Source organism: Galleria mellonella, unplaced genomic scaffold (genome assembly GCF_026898425.1).
Source record: "Galleria mellonella isolate WM207_F2 unplaced genomic scaffold, CSIRO_AGI_GalMel_v1 utg1267, whole genome shotgun sequence".
Classification (NCBI taxonomy): Eukaryota; Metazoa; Arthropoda; class Insecta; order Lepidoptera; family Pyralidae; genus Galleria; species Galleria mellonella.
Genome location: NW_026441987.1, coordinates 1,638,764 through 1,660,889, shown reverse-complemented (window position 1 = coordinate 1,660,889; position 22,126 = coordinate 1,638,764). Strand labels below are relative to the sequence as shown.

Genomic DNA, 22,126 nt, shown 5'->3' with positions numbered 1-22,126 from the left:
CGCCTGCATTTTCAATAAACACTGGTTAGGCAAGTTATTGAAAATGAACTAAAAGTCTTAAAGTTTGACTAACTTTTAGTTAATGCTTGTTAGTATTGTGCATACGGGATATTTCGCAATGTTCTCCTGACCTGTTCTAAATGCCATTGTCGCTTGAACAATATTGTTTTACGAATAACGGAAATAATAAAGAATTAATATAAACAATATTAGAAACGGACACTTCCAGTTAACGTCGCTGTCGCCAAATGAAAACACGTAAATGTAGACAATGAGAGGTTTAATTATATTGGTGTTTGTGACGCAAGTTTACTGTGATACGCAGGCGGTTCAGCATAGCATGTATATATCGAGAAAGTCCCGATCAAATTCGCCTCCATTCGAGACTGGTTATGTATTTAGTAAATCGAATAATGGACCTGGAACGTTCGCAGTGTTTGGCAATAGTGGAAGTGCATTAAGTTCGTTTTCAACCAGCGACGCTATGGACAAACACAGGAATCCGTCGATCGAGTTATCAAAATATTATGATCCACCGATGACGAAATATAGCGGACTTACGGTGCCAATTGGATCGCAGTTCCCGGCCCCAATAACAGAGCATTATATTGAACCGGTAACCAAGTTTGATATCGATTATGAGAAGGCGAAAGCAGAAGTGAAAGTGATGAGTGGACCTCCTGTAACCGAACCGAGTATAGAGCCGACAACAAAATATGATATCGATTTTGAAAAAGCGAAATCTGAAGCGAAAATGATAAGCATGTCTGCAACTGAGCCTAACAGTATCAAACCCACTAAATATAATTTTGATTATGAGAAAGCTAAAGCAGACGCGATCTACGATTCCAAGTATATCCCAGCAAAAATAAAATCGGACGCAATGTATGAAAGACTGAAATCGGTTATGTATTACGATCCATCTGGAGATAACGTAATAAATGAAATTGGTTATGATATTAGCAATGATTATCATATTGATGATAATGATGTTAGAACAAGTTCCAGAAACGTCTACGATAGCTGGCCTTATTATTATCACAGTCCCTATGAATATGAAATCATGAAGGTGGACTCTGACATCCAAAAAGCAAAGGATAAACGTTACGCTGTAGATGCCCCCAAAGATTTTATTCCTGTTTATGAAAGTCCTGAATACGATATTCCAAATCAATACGGATCTTCGCTTTCAACAGCTAGGTATAATCGCGATTTATCTACAGATAATCCTATAGTGGGAAATCGACCATTTTTTTCTTTCGCTTTAAATGATTATTATGATAAGCATCAAGATGATGATCACTTAGAATTTAAAGGTTTAGATTGGGGTAAAGATTTTGATGACGAAACATTATTTCCAGATATAGATGAATATGTGAAAAGAAATAGACGCTTAGAAAATAGTAATCAAGCTACAATACACCCTGCATATATTCAAACTAATCACATAGAAAATGAAGGTACAGCACAACGAGGAAAATCTTCTACTGAAAAAGGTTATACAAAAAAACATAAATTCGATAAAAGCGATAAAGGTGAAAACTCAAACGAACATCATAAAAAAGGATATGAAAAATCTAACCATAATTACAGGGGTTTTAAAGATTTCATTGATACATTTGCAAACAGGTTCGGTGCTGAGGATCATAAAAAGGATGCCAATTATATAATTAAAAAGGATCAAGATAAAGGAGAGAATAGAAAAGGATTCCGTAGAATATATCATAAAGACGAATATCAGGAGGATAATGAATTTTTTGATAACAACAGAAATAGTGCACATGCTGATGAAAAAGGTAGTTCTACTCTTCATAATGGTGGATCTGAAGCCCTTTTGCAATCTCATGCTGCAGCAGCAATAGGTAACGAAGCATCTGCGTCTCAAAAAGCTGGCAATACTGAAAATAAAAAGTTTGCAAACAGTCATAAAGGGCATGACTTCAGAAATGGATATGACAGTAACTTCAATAGGTACAGAGACGTAGCCAAGAAAGCAGCTCAAAGTAACAGTGCTGACTACAGTGATAATTTTAGGGTATAATAAAAGTAGACCTCTTTGGACCATTTATAAAGTGATCATTTTTATTTAATCCGAGTCATGTTTAGCTTTAGCCTAATAATTATTTAAATAAGTGCCTACAATGTTATATGGGTATTAAAATTATATTTATAATATAATAATAATAATTGTTTAATCTGTTAAATATTCAGATTGGAATATAACGTTTTTAAGTACACCTTTTGTACATACATTTTTTTCTTTACGTGAATTTTTAAAGAAAGATTTAAAATCATGTTAGGTTAAGACAATTATTTTCAGAACGACACTAACTAAAAACAAGTAAGTAATACAAGGTTACTTAAAGCGCATACTTAGAATATTGCATGTTATTGAATAGTTATTAAATTGTTTAAATCTATAAGTTTTTTTTTTATTTTGATACTAATAAAATTAATGAGCAAAGCTAATAAGTTTATTATTTTAGTAAAGAATAACATTATTTTTTTAGAAGTAATATTGTTAAGACGTCTTTTATATTACATCAGTGTAAAATAAAAAAATATAAAGTATTTTGTAGTTTATCAAAGAAACAGATTTTGATAGATATTACAATTATTACAACGTACCTTTTATTTCAATGCAAAATGCTTCACTATGAATTAGATTTCCTTTAAGCTTTTTATGGAATCAATGGCGACCAATGGCCAGCCTGCCAATATGTATTTATTAAATAGATTATTGTTAATCTATTTGGTTGTCTTATTATATATACCAGAAAAGTAAGTAGATAAATAAAAACAGATTATAAATGAAAATTTCTATTTTGAACGTGAATGGAAAAGAATATTAGGATAATAGGTTCTATTTTAGCAAAGAAGTCTGCCTGGTGCTTAGACTAGTCTATTATTCTTTATTCTTCTTTATATTATTCTATCATATTCTTTATTGTATGATACAACAATAAAGAAATTTATCCCATTATACGTATGTAGGTATATATTTTAAATTTTAATACTTAGCATAATTTGAACCAATGTATTCAATATCTGAAGATACTCGTATATTTTGTGATGTATGTATATAAAAAAATATAAAGATAATTAAAACAAAAGCATTCTGGCTGTCAAGGAATCCATCCTGAGGTCGTGAGAGAGACTTGCTTCGTTCTCTGCATACGTTCGAGGTGGAGCCTATGGAAACATTGGTAATATTCCCAATATTTTCGACACTATAGTCGTAGCTTTGTCTCTTATTGTGTTTCTATATGAATTAATTTTCCACGGTGACCTGGCACTTCTTACTAATGCTTCTTTGCTGTCTTCACTTTCGTCGTCCGATTCATCGTCTGCGTCATTAGATTTTTCTTTCTCCAAAAATTTGGTAGTTGTCATATAGTCATCATAATAATCTTCTTTTATTTTGTCTGCTCCTTTTTTTGCTTTGTCTTTTATACGAGAGTCTATACGAGGTATGACAACTTTGTATTTTTATTTCAGGCGGTGGTTCAGTTACAGGTTTAGATTTCTTATGTTTTTTTTCTTTAGCATCTTTTATTTTTATTCGAGGTTCCAATGGTTTACCTCTGACAGCATATTCATCATGATTTACATCAAAATCATAATCATCCAAATTAAAATCCTCATCTTCATGTTCGCCAGAATCAACTAATCTTATAGGTAGTTTATTTACCTTCATTTGAAAATCGTCATAATCAATTTCTTTAAATTGCAATATAGGTGGCTTAACTAATGCTGTCTTCGATTTACTCTCTAAAACATAACTTTCAGAACTGTTTTTACTATTTATGTTGCTACTTTTTTTTAACTTTTTCAGAGGACGAGTCTTTTCAGATGGTGACACTTTAAAAGAGTATCTTGCTTTTCTATCATAAGTTGGTTTTATATTGTTATATTCTTCATAAGTTTGACCATTGAGTTCCCTCGAAAGTCCTATTAAGCTATACTCTTCAGATATTTGCCTTGTTGATCGAATCGGTTGCGTTGATTTTGTTGGTGTTACATCAGTTATAGTTTTGTTTTCTGTTCTTCTTTCAATTAATCTTGCGTACGACAAATTTAAGCATATCATTGTAGAAATAAAGTATGACAAATCTTTCATTTTTTAAGACAACACCGTACTGTGTTCGTTTTACTAAAAGACTAACCGCATTGTATCTGTTCAAACTGTAATGTAAACTACAATGTTTTTAATTACTGTCCTCATAGAAATTCAAACAATGTTAAAGATGAATTATTACATGAGAATGTTATATACAAAGTAATAGATTGTGTTTTAATAACATTAAAATCGTTGATTTTATTGTACTTAGGGTTCCGTTTGGTTGGGACTATATTCAATGGTTATTGCAGTTCTTAAGCAAAAAAAGCAGATTCTCAACAAATTTGCCTGTATTTTTTGTCGCCATGTTTGCGATTACTTCACAAATTCCTCTCGTATTGATACTATATGTATTTTATGATAATTAAAGGCATTTTGCTTTGCGGAGTGAAAATCTGCATTTGGGAAGCAAAGTTTACTTTTAGACACACAATTCTGTGCTCGCAATTTAAATATTTTCAATGTAAAATAAATGAATGATGATGAAAAAATAATAATGATTTTGGTGCCGATTGTCTCTTGCCTATTTTGCAAGCTATTTGGTGTGAAGTTAGATATTATTAAAATAAATAAATGCAATTTTGATTTTTGCTACTTACCTATCTGTACACAATTTGTATACAGAAGCAGTCCATCATTAAAATAAACAATTGGTATATTTGTTTACAATTTGAAAACATAACAACAATGAAACATTTGATGCCGGAGAAATTTATAAGATCAATCTCATATTTTTTTAATTAGTCTTGAAACAGTCGACATGAAGTTCCTACGTGAAATAATAAGCGTGTTCCTATATTTCCATTTTGTTGTGCCTGTCCAAATGTACTATATCTATGATGATACTCCACAAATGGGATATGTTAGTATGAGTAGTGATAATAAAGCTTTTTCTAATGCTTTAAATATTAATAAGCTATCTAAATACTTAATATCACCAAATAATCTGAAATTTCACAAAATCAACAAGCAACAGAACGTAGGCAATCGTTTCAGGGTAATGAAATCTTCACCAAACCAAATTTATATAAGCTCATTTGATAATCCCCATAAGAGGCGCTTTAAGGATTCTCCAGGAAGACATATTGAGGCACCAGCTCAATACATTGCAAGAAATGTAAATGAAATGGCCGTCAAAGACACAAAAGGACTTAGCCGTGTCAATTCTAACCAAGTGAATCCACAGTTAAGATTATACAATCAAATGAATAAAGAATCAAAGAATCAAATGAACAAGTACGTTCCAAATTTTGTTCAAATTAATGTTAATCGTCAGGAGCAAATATCAGCGGACCCACAAAAATTGAAACTGAATAATAATCGCCAATTACCTGCTTCATCGGTGCAACGTAAAGGTAATGAAGTTTATAAAAATGTGCCCATTACTGCTATTTTAAACAAGACGTTCCACAAAACAACTCCGTATAACCAGCGTAATGCTCAAGTCATGTCTAAAGTCCTTGATGATATAATACATCAAATACCAGAGAGAAGCCGTTTCAAGACAAGGCAATATAGAAAAAGAGAGACAGATTCCGGTTTTGATCGTAAAAGAAATGGAATATCGGACACTTTAATTAAGTATATCGGTAATGATAAATATATTAGGAAAGATCCAAATATAGAAACGTCGAGAGTTGGTAATCAAGAAAATAATTTACAGGGAAATCCGCTATATGCCCTATTCTATAGAACGAATCCTGAGAGTGTAGAAAATCAAGATGATTTTATAATAATAGATTCTAAATATAATCACCAAGAGACAGAAAGTAAATTTGATCAAGATATGGCCGTAGAGAAATCAGCTAGTACAATAAAATTTAGAGAAAAAATGAAGAACTTATCGACTTTTTATAATCACTAGTTAATTACTAGAAAATAGTCAAAAACTCAATAACTAGTTTTTCTTCAACTGTGCGTTTTGTATAGATGTGTGTTTTATAATTTCAATAACAATTTATACAAATTATGTATCTAATTTTTTTTTATGTACTCACCATCACCTTTTTTTGTGAATGTTTTCATCTGTATAATTTGTACTGCTCGAGGTAAGGGTCCTGGTGACTTGTAATACAGGTTTAATACCTAGTACAGGCACCAGCTCCCACAAATAATATTGTTAAAATGTTTTGCAAGTTATAGATATTAAGTCCTTAATTGTTTGTGGTGAGAAATAATAATAATACAATGCACTACATAATCAAATTGTATAATTATTCTACTGTATTAAAAATGTTTTTCCAATATACGAGTATATCTTTTTATCTTTTAGTGAATTTTATTGAACATATCCTTTTTTGGTAGATAGGCCATTGCCTAATTCTGTACTCTGTAATTAATTACATTAAATTACAAAATACGCAAACATAGTACCATATTTCTTAGGAATGGTAACACATGCCACACGTGCCATGGTATTTTGACAGTGATCTGAGATGTTCATTTGCCTGCATTTAAAAGTCGTTTGCTTGGGTACCTCTGTCCCATTCGTGTTTCTACCGTGAAGCAGTTGTGTTTGCATGGCTGTGTTTCGGTTTGAAGGGTGGGATATGGCGTCAATTTACAGGGTACAGAAGAATAACACCTGAGTCCTCAGGAATGATAACGCATGAGGTGTATCATGGGCGAAACAGTATACTCTGTTATGTCCATGGTACTGCTCATGTCTATAGGCGACAGTTACCACTTTCCATCAGGTGGGCCGTCAGCTTGTTTGCCATTCTAAGTGGTATAAAAAAAAAGAAGAGAATTTTGATTTTTGGTTTGTACCGGATAAAATAAAAAAATAATTTATAAATTAATTTTTTATTTTATTGATTTTTTAAATAATTAATTGATTTTTAAAATTCTTTCACTTATAAAAAATTATATTGTGTAATATGGACTGTATCATGTAGTTTAAAATTAGAAATCTATCTATCCGTGTGAAGCCAGGGTGGGTTAATCTACGAGGTCTGTCCGGAAAGTTCGTATAAAAGTGTTCTGGAATGCGAGAAAGAGGAGTGGGGAGGCCAGGTAAGCGCAGGACCCCTTCCTTATGTCCCTAACAATGCTTCAGTTCTGGTCTGACCGCCGTGCGGTGCGATTGTCACGCCATCTGTGAAGTTACCTCTTAACGAAACCCCGTCGGCATGGAGCCCGCTTCCGTTGAAGAGCAGCGCGTCGTAATCAAGTTTCTCTCGAAACTCGGCAAGAATGGCCGTGAAATTTTTGCCGATCTCAGAACAGTTTATGGGGATGATGCTGTGAAAAAACCGTCCACAAGTGGCTAAAAAGATTCAGAGAGGGCCGAGAAAGAGTTCGATGTTCGGGGGATTGTCCATCAAGAATTCGTCCCTCCAGGCCAGACAGTTGATGGAAAATTCTACGTCGATGTGCTCAGACGCCTCAAAGCTCGTGTGGCACGAGTTCGTCCAGAATTGGCGCGAGAGGGGCGTTGGATTCTTCACCACGACAATGCCCCTGCCCACACCTCTCTTGTTGTCCGTGAGTTTTTGAGTAAAAATTCCATTACGGTGACCGAACACCCCCCCTATTCGCCGGATTTGGCCCCGTGTGACTTCTTCTTGTTCCCAAAAACCAAATTGGTACTTCGGGGGCGGCATTTGGGGGATATAAAAAAAGCTAGAAACCTACAACCAGAGGACTTTCATAACAAGTGCATTATGTCACAAACTTTGAAGGGGATAAAATTGATTTACCTGAATAATTGTAAAATAAAATTTTTAAAAAACTTTTATACGTACTTTCCGGACAAACCTCGTATAATATAAATAGGATATAAACACCAGGAGGGATTTACATATAATCTATAATATTTACAACTTGATACCACTGTTAGGTTTCGGGTAATATGGATACCGATTCGATATCTATATGTATATTGGATTCCTCCAGGCATTGATGGCGGAAATAAGGTCATCACCCATTTCGATATTGGCCGTATTGGTCGAATACCTATTCTATAGAATATGTTAAAAGTCTGTTTGTTATCCAATATTATTTTTTAGATAACAGACTTTTATTATATTCGATATTGGATTGAATAGTTATTAGTATGTATATAGATATTGTAATTAAATATATATATATATATATATATATATATATATATATATATATATATATATATATATATATATATCCATTTAAGAGCTGCGCTCTTGTCGGTGGAGCTCTTGAATATATATATATATATATTTTCACCCCTACCACTGTATAGATTTAAAATACATGCACGTCGAGTATATGTATTTTTTTCATGGGTGAAAATGGTATGGTAACCCCGCCGCGCTAACGGGATACGCTGGCGGAGCACCAGTGAAGGATGATAGATGAGAATGAAAACAGGCCAGTTAGCCCATCATGATGAATTCATCAGGAATTAGCCATGATAGTTTCCAGGGAGAACCGCGAGGAGGTCGACCTGGTTGGGTATATTGCTAGCAATGGGATTCTCAGTCTCCATTACTAACAATCCCTTTCCCCCCAATGGGAGGAAAGGGATTGTTAGTAATGGATTGTTATTGTTTTATCCGTTTTCGTGATTTGTATATGTATTAGACAAATCACGAAAACGGATAAAACAAGAGAATACGAGTATAAGGATACAGGTCATTGGCCCTCGCATATTTGTCTGCCCAGAAAGGAACATGATCTCAAAACAGATATGGGTGTAGTTATGATCTGCGCAGATCTGCTGTACATCCATCCTCCACCTTGCGTTTTTCAAGGCACTTTCTTCCACGCACAGCCACTGTTTGGAACTTCCACCAGCAGTATTTCCGAACCGATACGACATTATAACCTTCAAGAAAAGAGCATATTCCTTTTTAAAAGCCGGCAGCACACCTGCAATGCCGACGTTAGTCACTTACCATCAGGTGAGCCGCATGCTCGTTTGTCCTCTATGTTATAAAAAAAAATACATCAGACTCAAACCAAATATTGCATAAATTTTCATTGCGATATATAATAAAGTTCCATTGCTATTTATATTATTAAAACGCAATACACTTAAATATGGTCTCAAATAACACATTATAGAAAACCGGGTCAGTACCCAGGTTCCTAATATCTATTAACTATCCTTCGTAGAGGTCATTCATATGTCTATCGAGCGGTTCTTTTTTACCCCAATAAATGATTGAACGCGCAGCAATGCACCGTACAAATTAATACAGGGTTTTTCATTATCATTGACACAGAAGATCGTTGCCCAATCTAGAGAGCGCTCTATCGGCCCATTTACGAATGTCAACGATCTATGCAGTATTATGTTGACTATATAAGTGTTCGATTTGACCTTTGCAGTCAATACTGCAAGTCGCCGTGACGCCGCGAACATGCTGCGAGGAATACCATTTATAGTGATAATAATAGCGCAAGGATGTTGCATGGAGACACGGGAAACGGTGGAGAGGATGGTGATGGTCAGGACGACCGGCTCTGACCTGCAGCCAGCTGCGACTGGATATATATACAAGAAAGATGGCCACGGACCCGAGCGCGTCATCGAAATGGGAGAGCAGGAAGTTATGGAGCAGTTGTCAAAGTTTTATAAACAGCCAGAAGCTTTCGCCGCTCCCATTCCGGTCGCCGCCGGTCCTTTTTACGCCAAAGAGGAGGATGAGAGCAAAGCTGCGTCGTACATTAAACCTGTGGTGGAAAAATCTGAAGAGGATGACCATGTTGATGGTTTAGCGAATGATAATTACGATAAAATTTATAATGAATACGCCGCCAGTTTTGGAAAATATAACGATGATTTTGCTGATTATCTTAAAGATTTAGGATACTTCAAGGATGGGATTTACCATGAGCATGGAGGTGGAGAGGAAGGCGCTTCTGAAGGACATCACAGTCATGGTGAAAAAGGGGGGAAAGGTTACGCATCCGGGCATCATTACGGGAAAGGCGGTGCGGGAGATTATCACACGGAGAAATACGCAACCTTTTCAGTATCCAGGAAAGGGGGCCACAAAAAGGATTATGATGAAGGAGATGCTTATGGGAAAGACCACGCTGAAGGTCACGGATATAAAGGGGGAGACCATGGCCACAAAGTTGCCCACAGTAAAGGAGAAGAGGTCGATGGATTTCACAAGGTCTTCAACAAAGACGAATTCAAGAAAGACCATGACTTTTACGATGGAGAGAAGCATGAAGGTAGCTTCCACAAACATAATGAAGGACATTCACACCACGGATCAGATGCCGGAGGACACAAGAAGGGAGGAGAGCACGAATCAGGAGGTGACGAAGGTAGTTTCGGAAAGAGTGGTCACCATGATGAAGAGTCCGGAGATGAGAAGGAATCCGGTCATTCATTGGAAGGGAAGAGCGAATCTGCCCACTACAATCACGGAAATTTCGGCACTGACGGCGGGAAATATGACGGCAAGAGCTACGGCTACGAAATTAAGCATTGATTGTGGTTTGTTAAAGTTTATTGTTATATTGTTGACTTTTGCTAGTGTTTTGTAAATATTGTATAAATAATAATAAGTAGTAAATATAAGATATGTACTTACGCATTTGACTTTTCTTGACAAATTTTTATCTACTACTATTTTAATTATTTATTGAGATATACACTATATATATAGAAATAAGAATAATACGTGAATTGAAAGATTTATTACCTTATTGTTGCCATCATGTGCGAAAATAATAAATGAAGATGGGAGAATGTTAAACATTTTTTTTTTAATTTTTAATTTTCTGTAATTATAATTACAGCAATTATTGTCTTTACCACAGTCTAAAAAGTTCTTTATTTCCAGTCCTCGATCACGTCTAGAAAACAAAATGTATTCCGAATTGTCATGTAAATATCCAGACATATGATGTTATTAATTTATTATTGTAGCTACTGGATACCTCTCTATTTGCTACCGTTTGATGTTTTTTCTTTGTAATAAATAAAAATTTAAACATTTTATTTCCAAAATAATGAAGAAATGCTGTAACAAATCTTTTTCAATACTCCTCGAGCATCTGATCAAATAAAATTAATATAAATTGATATCTTATAAAATAAACATTATGTTTTAACTAAAATTTATAATTAATATTCCTTATTTTTCATATTTCAATTTCTTTTTGCTTTTTTCTACCTTATCTATATATGTATATTCCCAAAGAGGGTTGACGTCGTAAAACTAAAAACCAAATCTATTTGTAATATGGATAAAACCATATTACGCCGACCCCAAATGATTGGGATAAGGGTAGGAAGATGATGATCTATATATGTATATTAAAGTTTATCAATTATTCTTTTTACATAATATCCCTAAAGTTTATAAAATGAGTTCCCTGTTGAGGTTTTTCCAAGCGACTATAGCTTGAGATTCTTCAAAAAAGGGATAAAGAGGTTTCTTCAGGATCGGCGACGAGTGCGCAATGCTCATAATATTGCAGATGTTCATAGGCTACGGTAACCGCTTACCATCAGATCGGCCGTTTTACACCTCAGTGGTATAAAAATAATTTATGTTAATAAACTATCCCATCTGTGATTACGGTAGTAAGTATTTTTATTTATTACAAAGAAAAAACATCAAACGGTAGCAAATAGAGAGGTATCCAGTAGCTACAATAATAAATTAATAACATCATATGTCTGGATATTTACATGACAATTCGGAATACATTTTGTTTTCTAGGCGTGATCGAGGACTGGAAATAAAGAACTTTTTAGACTGTGGTAAAGACAATAATTGCTGTAATTATAATTACAGAAAATTAAAAATAAAAATTGTTGCCCGTTTTCAAATTTTATAAATAATAGAATGGAATAGAAAACATTTGTTGCCAGTAAACACAGAATTACAATATGAAATATAGATATCATAATTTTTTAATAAGGTATCCTATAAAATTTAGAAATCCATTCTTGCTTTGTCCAAAAAGCACAAAATTGTAATTGTTGGAGAATAATAATTATCTATAATATTAACTTTATAGCATAACTATGATTGTAACAAACTCAGTACTGCAAAATACAATAAAAGTAAGCGCGAATTCATTTGTACATATGGATCAGTTTAAACATCTACTAGAAGGTAATAAGGATAACACTTACTAGAAGGTCACAACAACGATCTTAGTATTGTATCAATTTTGTTACGAAATAAATATTTTTCATAAATATTTTTCATTTTCATTTTCATTTCATCTGTGTACTTGTGTATCCTGATCCTGTATCTCAGACAACAGCGCTCAACCATTATTAAATACTTTTTATTTTATTTTATACAACTTAGAATGGCAAACAAGCTGACGACCCACCTGATGGAAAGTGGTAACCGTCACCTATAGACATGAGCAGTACCATGGACATAACAGAGTATACTGTTTCGCCCATGATACCCCGCATGCGTTGCCATTCCTGAGGACTAAGGTGTTATTCCTCTGTACCCAGTAAATTTTATTAAATACTATAATATTAGTTTAGCGAAATTTTTAGTGCTTGAATGTTGATTTTATATATAATTAATTAATCTAATTACAAATAATATAATTACGAACAATAGCGTTCTAATAATTATGCAAATTAACGCATTTCATTTAAAACATAATCTGTTATTATTGTAATGCAATTTTATTACAGCACTACCAAGGTCGTTATTACAAATATAGTTAATTGAGTACAAGTGTTTATTATTTTGAGTCGATAGTTCTATTAAATTTCTCTACGTACTTATCTTAATTCAATCTAGAAAATATAATATTAACTAAAACAAGGTTTCCCAAATATAAATCTTAAAATCTACAAGGGCAAATTTTATTTATTTACATTCTGAATTTTAAAGAAAATATTAATAATATTAATTTATCTATTTTTTTATACGACTTAGAATGGCAAACAAGCTGACGGCCCACCTGATGGAAAGTGGTAACCGATCTCTAAGTTTGTCTGTGTCAAACAGAATAAAAAGTAGCCTATCCATCCATCTCTATTGCAAGTATTATGTACATACTTGTATATGCCAAATTTTATGAATGAATGAATATATATATATATATATATATATATATATATATATATATATATATATATATGATTATAGTTTCTTAAGGTAGAGGCCCATGTTTAGTTACAGTGTATCATAATATAAATAGAGTATGGCATGATAGTAAACTCTGTAGATTGTAAGAAGATAAATCGATGTAGAATTGGAGAAAACTTTTTTATGACACTTAAAATGACGACCCATATTATGAAAGGTTAGTAACCTTAATAGGCATAAAATGGATATCGTATAATACACCATGCTCATGCTCCACCATATCTTTTCTTAGTATTAAGGACTGTAGTGTTATACTTCCGTACACTCTGATGTCCAAATAAAATATTGTCGAATTGAAAATCTTTTCCAAAACATTACATTTTAGTAATATGAAAGATCATACATCACTTAGGCCAAATTTATTTCCTTAATTGGTTTAGCTGTGAAAAAATGCAACGTGGCTTATAATATACCTAATTGTATATTGTAGATCTAGGAGTCTAGATTTACAATATATCTGGAGTCAGTAGTAAAACATATAGAGAAGAATAAAAAAATCTCAAACATAGCGATTGTAAAAGACATTTTATGGTAAAAACGACCATAATTATTATGATATAAAACTGAAATTATACTGTGACCATATCGTCCATACCACAAATCCAATTCCTTAGATTACCTATACAATTGCAAAAATATTAGTCGAAATCGTTAAGTATAAATACCATATAAAAAGAATAACGAATTAGGAAACCTTTGTTCTGAATTTTAATTAATAATCGTATACATAAACTACAAAACTTATTTAATTATAATATTTTTTATTCCAAGAATAAATTTTAAAAGAATATCAAACAATTTCGTCGTTGTCATGTTTGGAAAATAGTAACTAAATGAAATTATCAAGCAATTTATGTTATGAATATATATATAATTTGGGAAATTCTTAACAAGTTATTTCAATAAAGACAAAAAAATTCGAATTATATATATATACATATATTTTTTTGTTTTTAAATGATGATGCAAATTTCAAACAAATGGAATAAGAAAAGAAAAAAATTATTCTTTACCTACGGACAAAAATCTGCAAAAATTTTTTTATCGAATTGTTGGAAGTTATTTCTATTATTATATTTTTTTATTCCATTAACAATTTAGGATTCTCAATTACAATTTTATTATGCATTAAATCGTTTTATATTTTTATTATTTTATAAAAAACACATCATCTGTGTATACCTCGAATTTTATAAACAAAAACGCGGTCAACAGGTAGTTGTAAGTGCCGTAACTAGAACAAGTGACTCACGAACCGAGATGAATGATTGTAGTTTTTACGGCATCGCTTAGGCTCATCGAAAAAAAAGCATTTCACGCTCAATTATCGGCAGCCAGCCCGCGAAATATTGCACAATACTAAGTTTTTCATTACCAATGCCTTTGTCACCTCTAACCTCGTCTGATAAGCAAATTGTTACATGGTTACAAGAAAGGTATAACGCACACTCGCCACCTTTTGTCTCTAACCCTGATATAAATATTGGGTAATACTGATACCAAATTATTACAGCACAGATTGTCGTGCAATACACATCTCAAGATGACAAAGGTAGCTTTAGGTGTGTTAATGGTGGCGGCGGTCGGCACAGCCATACAGATAGCACCGGCGGCCACTGGCTACATCTACAGAAGTGATAATAACGGGCCGGCTAGTCTCATCCAATTAGGAGCTCATGCTTACCAACCTGAGGCTTATGCGCCTGCGCTGCCAATCGCAGAGCCCTTAAAAACGATAGATGCTTACGCCATTGGTCCCGTACCTCTACCATACATAGCTGCTAAGCCTATTTCGATAGAAGATGCAGAGGATGATGAAGAAGACAGCGAAGAATCAAACGAATACGTCGGAGGTGGAGATTTAGAGGGATTGGATCATGGACACGCTTTCGAAAAGGGCGGTGGCAGTGATTACGAAGAGGAACATCATGCAGCTCATGGCGAAAAGGGAAGCAAAGGATACCACAGCAAAGGTCACCATGCGAAAGGACAAGCGGGACATTACGGTAAGGAGCATAAAGAGGGCCATTACGGTGAAAAAGAAGGTGGGGAATCAGAACACCATGATGAAGCCGACGCCTATGGAAAGCATCACGAATCTGGTGGCAGCTACAAAGGAGGTGATCATGGACATAAGAAGTATTTTAGTAAGGGCGAAGATGTCACCGGATACCATAAGGTGTTCCACAAGGACGAATTCAAGAAAGATCACGATTTCTATGACGTTGCTGACAATAGCGGCCACTTCAATAAGCACGGTTATGAAAAAGCGCACCATGGCTCAGAAGAGGGTGGACATAAAAAAGGAGGTCATCATGGAGCTGGATTTGACAAAGGTGAATTTGGAAAAGCTGGTTCACATTCTGAGGGTGAAATTGACGATGCTGATAGCGGTCATTCTGACGAAGCTGGCCATGATAGTCATTACGAGAAAGAAGAGGAATATGGCAAGAAGGGAGCAGGTGGACACGAGAAGGAATACTCTTACGACGACGACGACGACGACGAATATTAGACCATCGATATACTGTGATAATTGTAAATATCTGTTAATTATTTAATGACCGTTTCGATTAATTTGTTATGTTTTTTGATACGTCTACATATTATTATTGTGTAAATATATTTTTTTATCGCAAATAATATAAGAATAATTTACTTTCATTTACTTTCTATATTCTATTTTTGCACATTGAAGTTAAAACTATAAATATGCATATATATATTTTCTAGATGAATTTTAATAATAGCATTTATGTTATGGACCTAAGGATGAAATTTGCTAGGTACATATATATTTATTCATTTATTTATTTATTTTATACTTCTTATTTATTAATTTTTATTCATATGCTTTTGTACATCCACTTTATTATAACAAATTATAACAAAAATGTACACAGACCTTGAGAACCCAAAAGAAAAAAGTATCTATAGGGCTGATATATAGAACATACCATGTATGGTGTAAAATAATATAATAAATAATAAATTACAGTATTAGTAGCTATATAGTTAGTAACAGAGTATAGATAGATAAAATTAAAAAAATATATACATATAAATACATATAGATTTAGAATAACTATAATAACACAACTTTCAATTATATACACTTATTTTTACACTTTTACAATTTATACAATTTTACAATCAATTTTGCATATATATATATATATATATATATATATATATATATATATATATATATCGGTACAAGATTCGCTTCTTTATATTTTATAACAACAGACAATTTTTACCTAATTAATAAGCTTAAATTATTCTTATTTTCTTTTTTATCACTTGTAACGCAAATTATATGCTTTGTTTGTTTAAAGAAAAAGCTACCTAGTCTGTTTTAATCGAAAATATTATTGTAAACTATTTGTGTACCAAATTTTATTCCATTCCCTGCGTGATTGAGTACAAATTTATATTTCTAAACATTACAAGTGTTATACTTGTAATTATTTTCGTATGGACACACTTTAAAAGCAATCACAAAATTTAATTTATATTCACGGCTATTATTTAATAGCATAGTTTAATTGGAAATTTAATTAGATTGCAATGTCACATCATTGAGGTTAAATCACGTTATTGATATTAGTTTTATTTGTGGTTATTCATCTATTATGTAATGTAATATTTAACTTTTCGTATTATATTATTAGGGTTAAGGTACAGAGACAAATTATAAGAACTATTGAGGACAGAAGGGAAAAAATGTTGGGACACTTGATATGATACGACGAACTTATGAACATTATAATAGAAGCTAAGATAGAAAGAAATATATGTATATATTTGCCGTGTGGTCCCGGCATAGAATCGGTCACCCCCTTTCTTTCCCGTGGGTGTCGTAAGAATCGACTAAGGGAGGGCGAGGGATGGGCAGCAGCGTCCCTCTTAAAACATCTCTAAAGCCTGACTGCGGTTGCCAATTCGCCTACCAAACGTGACAACTACTGGCAAAATCCCTTAAGGGAGGCTTATTTTCAGCAGTGGATAGTTAAAGGCTGATATGATGATGATGATAATATAGTATATAATACTGTAAGGGTATCGAAAGTATGTTGTCGACATTGCAGAAATTTCTTCTTCTAAACTAAACTAACTTATAAAGTAAGTTATAATGAACGACATAACTATAACAATCAGGTTTTATATCGACTTTTCTTTCTCTGATGATTATCTTTTTCAACAATCTGTATTTTACGTAAAACATTGTACATGCTTATTTTTGATCGTAAAAAGAAGATAGTACCTAAGTTAGTCTTCTCTTGGTAAAAATGTCAGAAATTCTATAAGCTCTTGTTGCTTTTAGCTCAACATCTTTGTTTGGGGGGAAAAGGATTGTTAGTAATGGAGACTGAGAATCCCATTGCTAGCAATATACCCAACCAGGTCGACCTCCTCGCGGTTCTCCCTGGAAACGATCATGGTTAATTCCTGATGAATTCATCATGATGGACTAACTAGCCTGTTTTCATTCTCATCTATCACCCTTCACTGGTGCTCCGCCAGCGTATCCCGTTAGCGCAGGCGGGGTTACCATACCATTTTCGCCCATCAAAAAAAATCTTTGTTTTTTTTTAAAACTAAAAGGTTACGTCATCTTGTCACTAATTCACCATTCATCAAAAATAACTCTTAAAGGACTTACAAAAATAAAACTTAATAATGAATATAGGTAAAAAATATATAAGTATCAAATTAAAAAAAATAAATAAAAGGACCTTTACCTTGTTGTAATCGTAACACTATCTCAAACAACAAAACGAGTTCATGATAAACTCATCCGCTTTTCATTGTTACTAATATTAGAATGAAAGATCTCGTATCTCGATATTTTAATTACGACTTAATAAGTGTGAAAAACTAATAAATAATTACTTACTCAACCTCGAAGTACGCAAGTCGAATACTCGTCCGAAGACTTAAGAAAATCGGTAAATCAATAGAACTAATATAATTATGTGTTAGTAATTGGTGAAGGTAACGTTTTTATGTCATCAAACTCTTAGTTTTATTGTAACTTATGAAAGCAATCTGATTCTATTTATTTAAGTCTACAAGGTGTTTTATCTCTCTTATGGCAAGCAAGTTGACAACCATCTTAATGGAGAATAGTAACCGTCGTTTATAGATACGAGTATATGAACAGCACCACGAAGACAGGCTAACTACATATTAAAAAACTCTTCTAATACGTAAGAATGCCTATAGTATAATGCTGTAGTAACTTACGAAGAGATTTTTTTGAAGAGTAAATACGTATTCAGTAACGTTTAATAATAATAAATCATAATGATTTCAGCTATCGATTATCGATTTTTGATGTTGTCACTCTGGTTAGCCATCGTCATTGTGTTCTACTTCAATGAAATCGTGCTCTCTACTAATAAATTACTTTCTAGTTTGACTAAATTGTTCTTTGGATCTTTTTCGAAAAATATGAAGTATTCATTAATAGATGATTAGGATGGTTCGATAGGTAATAGCCTAATTATGGCTTGATCTAGTAATGAACAAATAGGAGTAATAAGTGGTAATTTTTTAACTACTATTTTTAACTAAATAAATATGGTAATGTTTATTCAATTAGATCGATATAATCGATACAAATCGACTTAACCTTGACCGATCCGTGTCGTTGCACCGATTACGAATCTAGCAGTGTGGAACCAGAAATGATAGCCCAGCACTCATCTTTACAAAAAAATACATCCTTGCCGGTGTATTTCCAACAAAGGCTATATAAACCCGATCGATGGCATGTATGTCAGTGTCGCAACCTACTTCAATTGCACAAGAGGTAATAAAAAATTAGAGCACTATGCAAAAGAAATTGTATTTAGCATTGTCATTGGCAATCTTTTGTTGCTGGACTGAATCATCGCCGGTCAATTTAGGAACGTTAGAATTCGACAATCTAGACACTGGTCTTTCCAATTTAAAATACGAAGTTGAAGAAGAAGACTTAGATGACTTCTCGAAACTTCTAGATGAAGCTGACAATTCTAAAAATGTAAATGATAAATCTAAAAGTAACGTTAAAACCAATGGTTTTAAAAAGAAAAATACCGCCAATATAGGAGTGAAAGGTAATCATAACGTTCAGGATTTAAAGAAGTTTTATAAAGCTGCCAGAGCGCATGATGAAGGAGACTACGATGACGATGATGTGTATGCCATAGCTGAAGCACTAGCTGGAGAATCTATTGGAGTAAAAGGAAATGAAAATAGGAAATATAGGAAGGGCACTAAAACACGTGGCTTCCATCGAGTTCATCACAAAGATGAATATAAGAAAGATAAAGAATTTTACGAAGACGACGAAACAAATGGTACAATTAAAAAAGTTGGTGGAAAAGCTATAGGGTACAAAATTGGAACTGGTGCAGGGCTTCATAAAGGGCACTTCCATCACGATCGTCGGAAGGGGATATATGGCAAGAAAGGATATGCTGATAAAGGATTCTTTGATAAAGAGTTCAGCGGTTTTTCTGATTCTCAAGGATTTGAGGGATCCTTTAACAATGAAAGTTAAATTATTAATGTGCAACGTTTTATGTTTAGTGATTAAATGTTTTTCTTTTGTATAATTAGATAATCGGAGTTAAACAAAAATGTGCCAATTTGAAATTCTTTTATTTGTATATTAAAACTAACTATTAACACAATTTTACGAGCAATACGTTAATAATGATAATTTATTTGCATAAATATGATTAAAATAGATCTTAATTAGTATTATAGAATTAGATATTTAGCCACATTGTTTTAATTACATATTTTGAAAATAAAATAAATTCTATACACAATTGCTTGGATATCGCTAGAAAAGAGATCATACACCGAAGTTTCAATATAGGTAGAGACATGAACCTAGATATACAGGAGTTTAATAAATCGTTGTGATTTATATAAAAATTATAATCTTTTATTACCAAAATAGGTATTGTGATGGTTTTCGTTTAACTCCATGAAAAGAACTAATTTCATTTTATTATATATATAAATCAATCTTTTTGAGATCCGTGAAAAATTTCTTGGTTATTTAATCATATTTTGATTTTTTACTTTTATTACTGCACGAATATTGTTAAGCTTTGTATAAACAGTGTTAATTTACTACTTTACATAGTAATAAACGTGTGTTCTGTGTAACGCACATAATTTACAGAAATGGAAATTAATATTAGATATTTTGTATCTTTTGTTTGTGAGTATAACTTGTTAAATATATATCCAAAAATGTATTAACTAATAAATATATACAATGCAATCGTACATGGGTTAATCAGAGACATTAGTTGACATATTTCAGATCGGAAACTTTTTATTAAGCATATTTGAATGCAATGTGGCAAGGAACACCATTACCAGAAAATTTGTTGAAACTTTGTATTAAATATTTCTAATTAATGTAAAGTTTTTTTTTTGTGTCGGCCAAATCTAAATTTAAGACATTTGGGGTCTATATTTCGGGGTAGTGTACTACTAGGCTATGAACTTTACAATCTTTACTAATATTAAAATGTGAAAGTAATTTTTATTATTGTTGATTTGATTGTTACATAGAATAGGACACCCCTTCCTTTCCCGAGGATGTCATAAGTGGCGACTAAGGGACGCTGAGAGTAGGGCAGCAGCGTCCCTTTTAAAATATCTCTAATGCTTAACTGCGGTTACCAATCCGCCTGCTAAGCGTAGCAATTACTGCCAAAACCCCCCAAGGGAGAGATTTATGTTCAGCAGTGAACGGTTAAGAGCTGATATGATGAAAATTAGGATCATAATAATGTTCAAAACTGGAAAATAATTTATTTCTGGTATTATTACTCGATACCAAAAATATACCTACTTAAAATTGCATTTTTTTTTCTTATTGTAGCTAGGCATTTGTGTGTATTTGCCAAGAAATTTGGAAAATATGTGTACTTAATAAAAAAAATATATTTTACAGGTATCCTAAATGTAATTTCGTCAGTTAAAATGGAACTGTGTGAGATATTGCCTTTGCCTAGAAGATTTTGCTGCAGACCATTTCAAAAAACAATTCTTACGCCGAATTTTGATAAGCAACAAATCAAAGACCTTATACAATTAAGTGCTGATAATTTAAAATCACTAAGGCTACAAAGTGAAATGGATCCTTTAACTACAAATAAACATTTGTCACCCCCTATTGTAGACGATAACGATAGTTTAATAAGTGTAGAAGCTCAGAAGGCTTTAGCTTGTTCGAAAATAGTATGTTCTAGAAAAGACAAAATAGCGCCGCTGTGCGCCTGCAACTATAATACTGGCAATGTTGTCACTTTCAAAAATGTTTGTGATATGCAGAAACACAATTGTCGATTCGAAACAGGTGTGTGCCTTTTATTTTATTTGTATTTGTTGGCTACAGGATAATAAATTACATTATATTCATAAATTTAACACATTACATACGCAAAGACTTTAAACAAAATAATATTTATTTCCTAGACATGGTTTGTTGGGTGTTGCAAATTATTGTTGCAATTTTTGAAATAAAAAAAGGAGTCATTTTTTATACTACAAAGGTGGCAAAGAAACTTATTATACTTAATGATAAAAAGATACTGAATAAAAATATCATAACGAAGCTAATTTTAGGACGTAAGTTAGATAAGAACTGAGAGAGATTGTGAGCATAAAGAAAATCAGTCTATGAGTTTATAATATCTTTTTTTTTTGAGGAATTACTAATTTATCTTAACTGATGTGTTTGGAATTGTTACAGATTTTAAAATGATACTGAATGAAATCTGCCCCTGGAAATTTGAATTCAGACGAAAAAATGGGACGAATAGGCAATTTGATTACAATAATCCAAAGTATTTTAATTAATAATGATAAATAAATTAAATTGTGACTTAAATAAAATGAGTTTTTCATT

The 22,126-nt window shown here is 32.7% G+C and overlaps 4 protein-coding genes and 1 pseudogene across 4 annotated transcripts; 4 read left to right on the top strand and 1 right to left on the bottom strand.

The window, feature by feature from the left end:
• LOC113522265 (uncharacterized) lies at window positions 1–2,167 on the top strand. The gene has a single exon (XM_026907943.3). The coding sequence runs from the start codon at window positions 272–274 to the stop codon at window positions 2,039–2,041; it is 1,770 nt and encodes a 589-aa protein (XP_026763744.2). The 5' UTR covers window positions 1–271; the 3' UTR covers window positions 2,042–2,167.
• A 471-nt stretch (window positions 2,168–2,638) lies between these two features.
• Window positions 2,639–4,485, bottom strand: LOC128202028 (uncharacterized; annotated as a pseudogene).
• A 9,898-nt stretch (window positions 4,486–14,383) lies between these two features.
• LOC128202036 (hornerin-like) lies at window positions 14,384–15,724 on the top strand. The gene has a single exon (XM_052900861.1). It carries the CDS (start codon window positions 14,741–14,743, stop codon window positions 15,710–15,712), a length of 972 nt encoding a protein of 323 aa, XP_052756821.1. The 5' UTR covers window positions 14,384–14,740; the 3' UTR covers window positions 15,713–15,724.
• A 3,312-nt stretch (window positions 15,725–19,036) lies between these two features.
• On the top strand, window positions 19,037–19,750 carry LOC128201959 (uncharacterized). Its single transcript, XM_052900522.1, has one exon. It carries the CDS (start codon window positions 19,037–19,039, stop codon window positions 19,748–19,750), a length of 714 nt encoding a protein of 237 aa, XP_052756482.1.
• A 518-nt stretch (window positions 19,751–20,268) lies between these two features.
• On the top strand, window positions 20,269–22,102 carry LOC128202006 (uncharacterized). The gene is made up of 3 exons (XM_052900765.1): window positions 20,269–20,425; window positions 21,170–21,574; window positions 21,971–22,102. The coding sequence occupies exons 1-3, from the start codon at window positions 20,389–20,391 to the stop codon at window positions 22,075–22,077; spliced, it is 549 nt and encodes a 182-aa protein (XP_052756725.1). The 5' UTR covers window positions 20,269–20,388; the 3' UTR covers window positions 22,078–22,102.
• Window positions 22,103–22,126: the final 24 nt, after the last annotated feature.

Bases quoted from the DNA above. Each gene is read 5' to 3' on its own strand.
- LOC113522265 (XM_026907943.3), top strand. From the start codon at position 272: ATGAGAGGTTTAATTATATTGGTGTTTGTGACGCAAGTTTACTGTGAT.
- LOC128201959 (XM_052900522.1), top strand. From the start codon at position 19,037: ATGCAAAAGAAATTGTATTTAGCATTGTCATTGGCAATCTTTTGTTGC.
- LOC128202036 (XM_052900861.1), top strand. From the start codon at position 14,741: ATGACAAAGGTAGCTTTAGGTGTGTTAATGGTGGCGGCGGTCGGCACA.
- LOC128202006 (XM_052900765.1), top strand. From the start codon at position 20,389: ATGGAAATTAATATTAGATATTTTGTATCTTTTGTTT. The intron at 20,426-21,169 runs GTGAGTATAACT...TATATTTTACAG, and splicing joins ATATTTTGTATCTTTTGTTT to GTATCCTAAATGTAATTTCG. The intron at 21,575-21,970 runs GTGTGTGCCTTT...GAATTGTTACAG, and splicing joins CAATTGTCGATTCGAAACAG to ATTTTAAAATGATACTGAAT.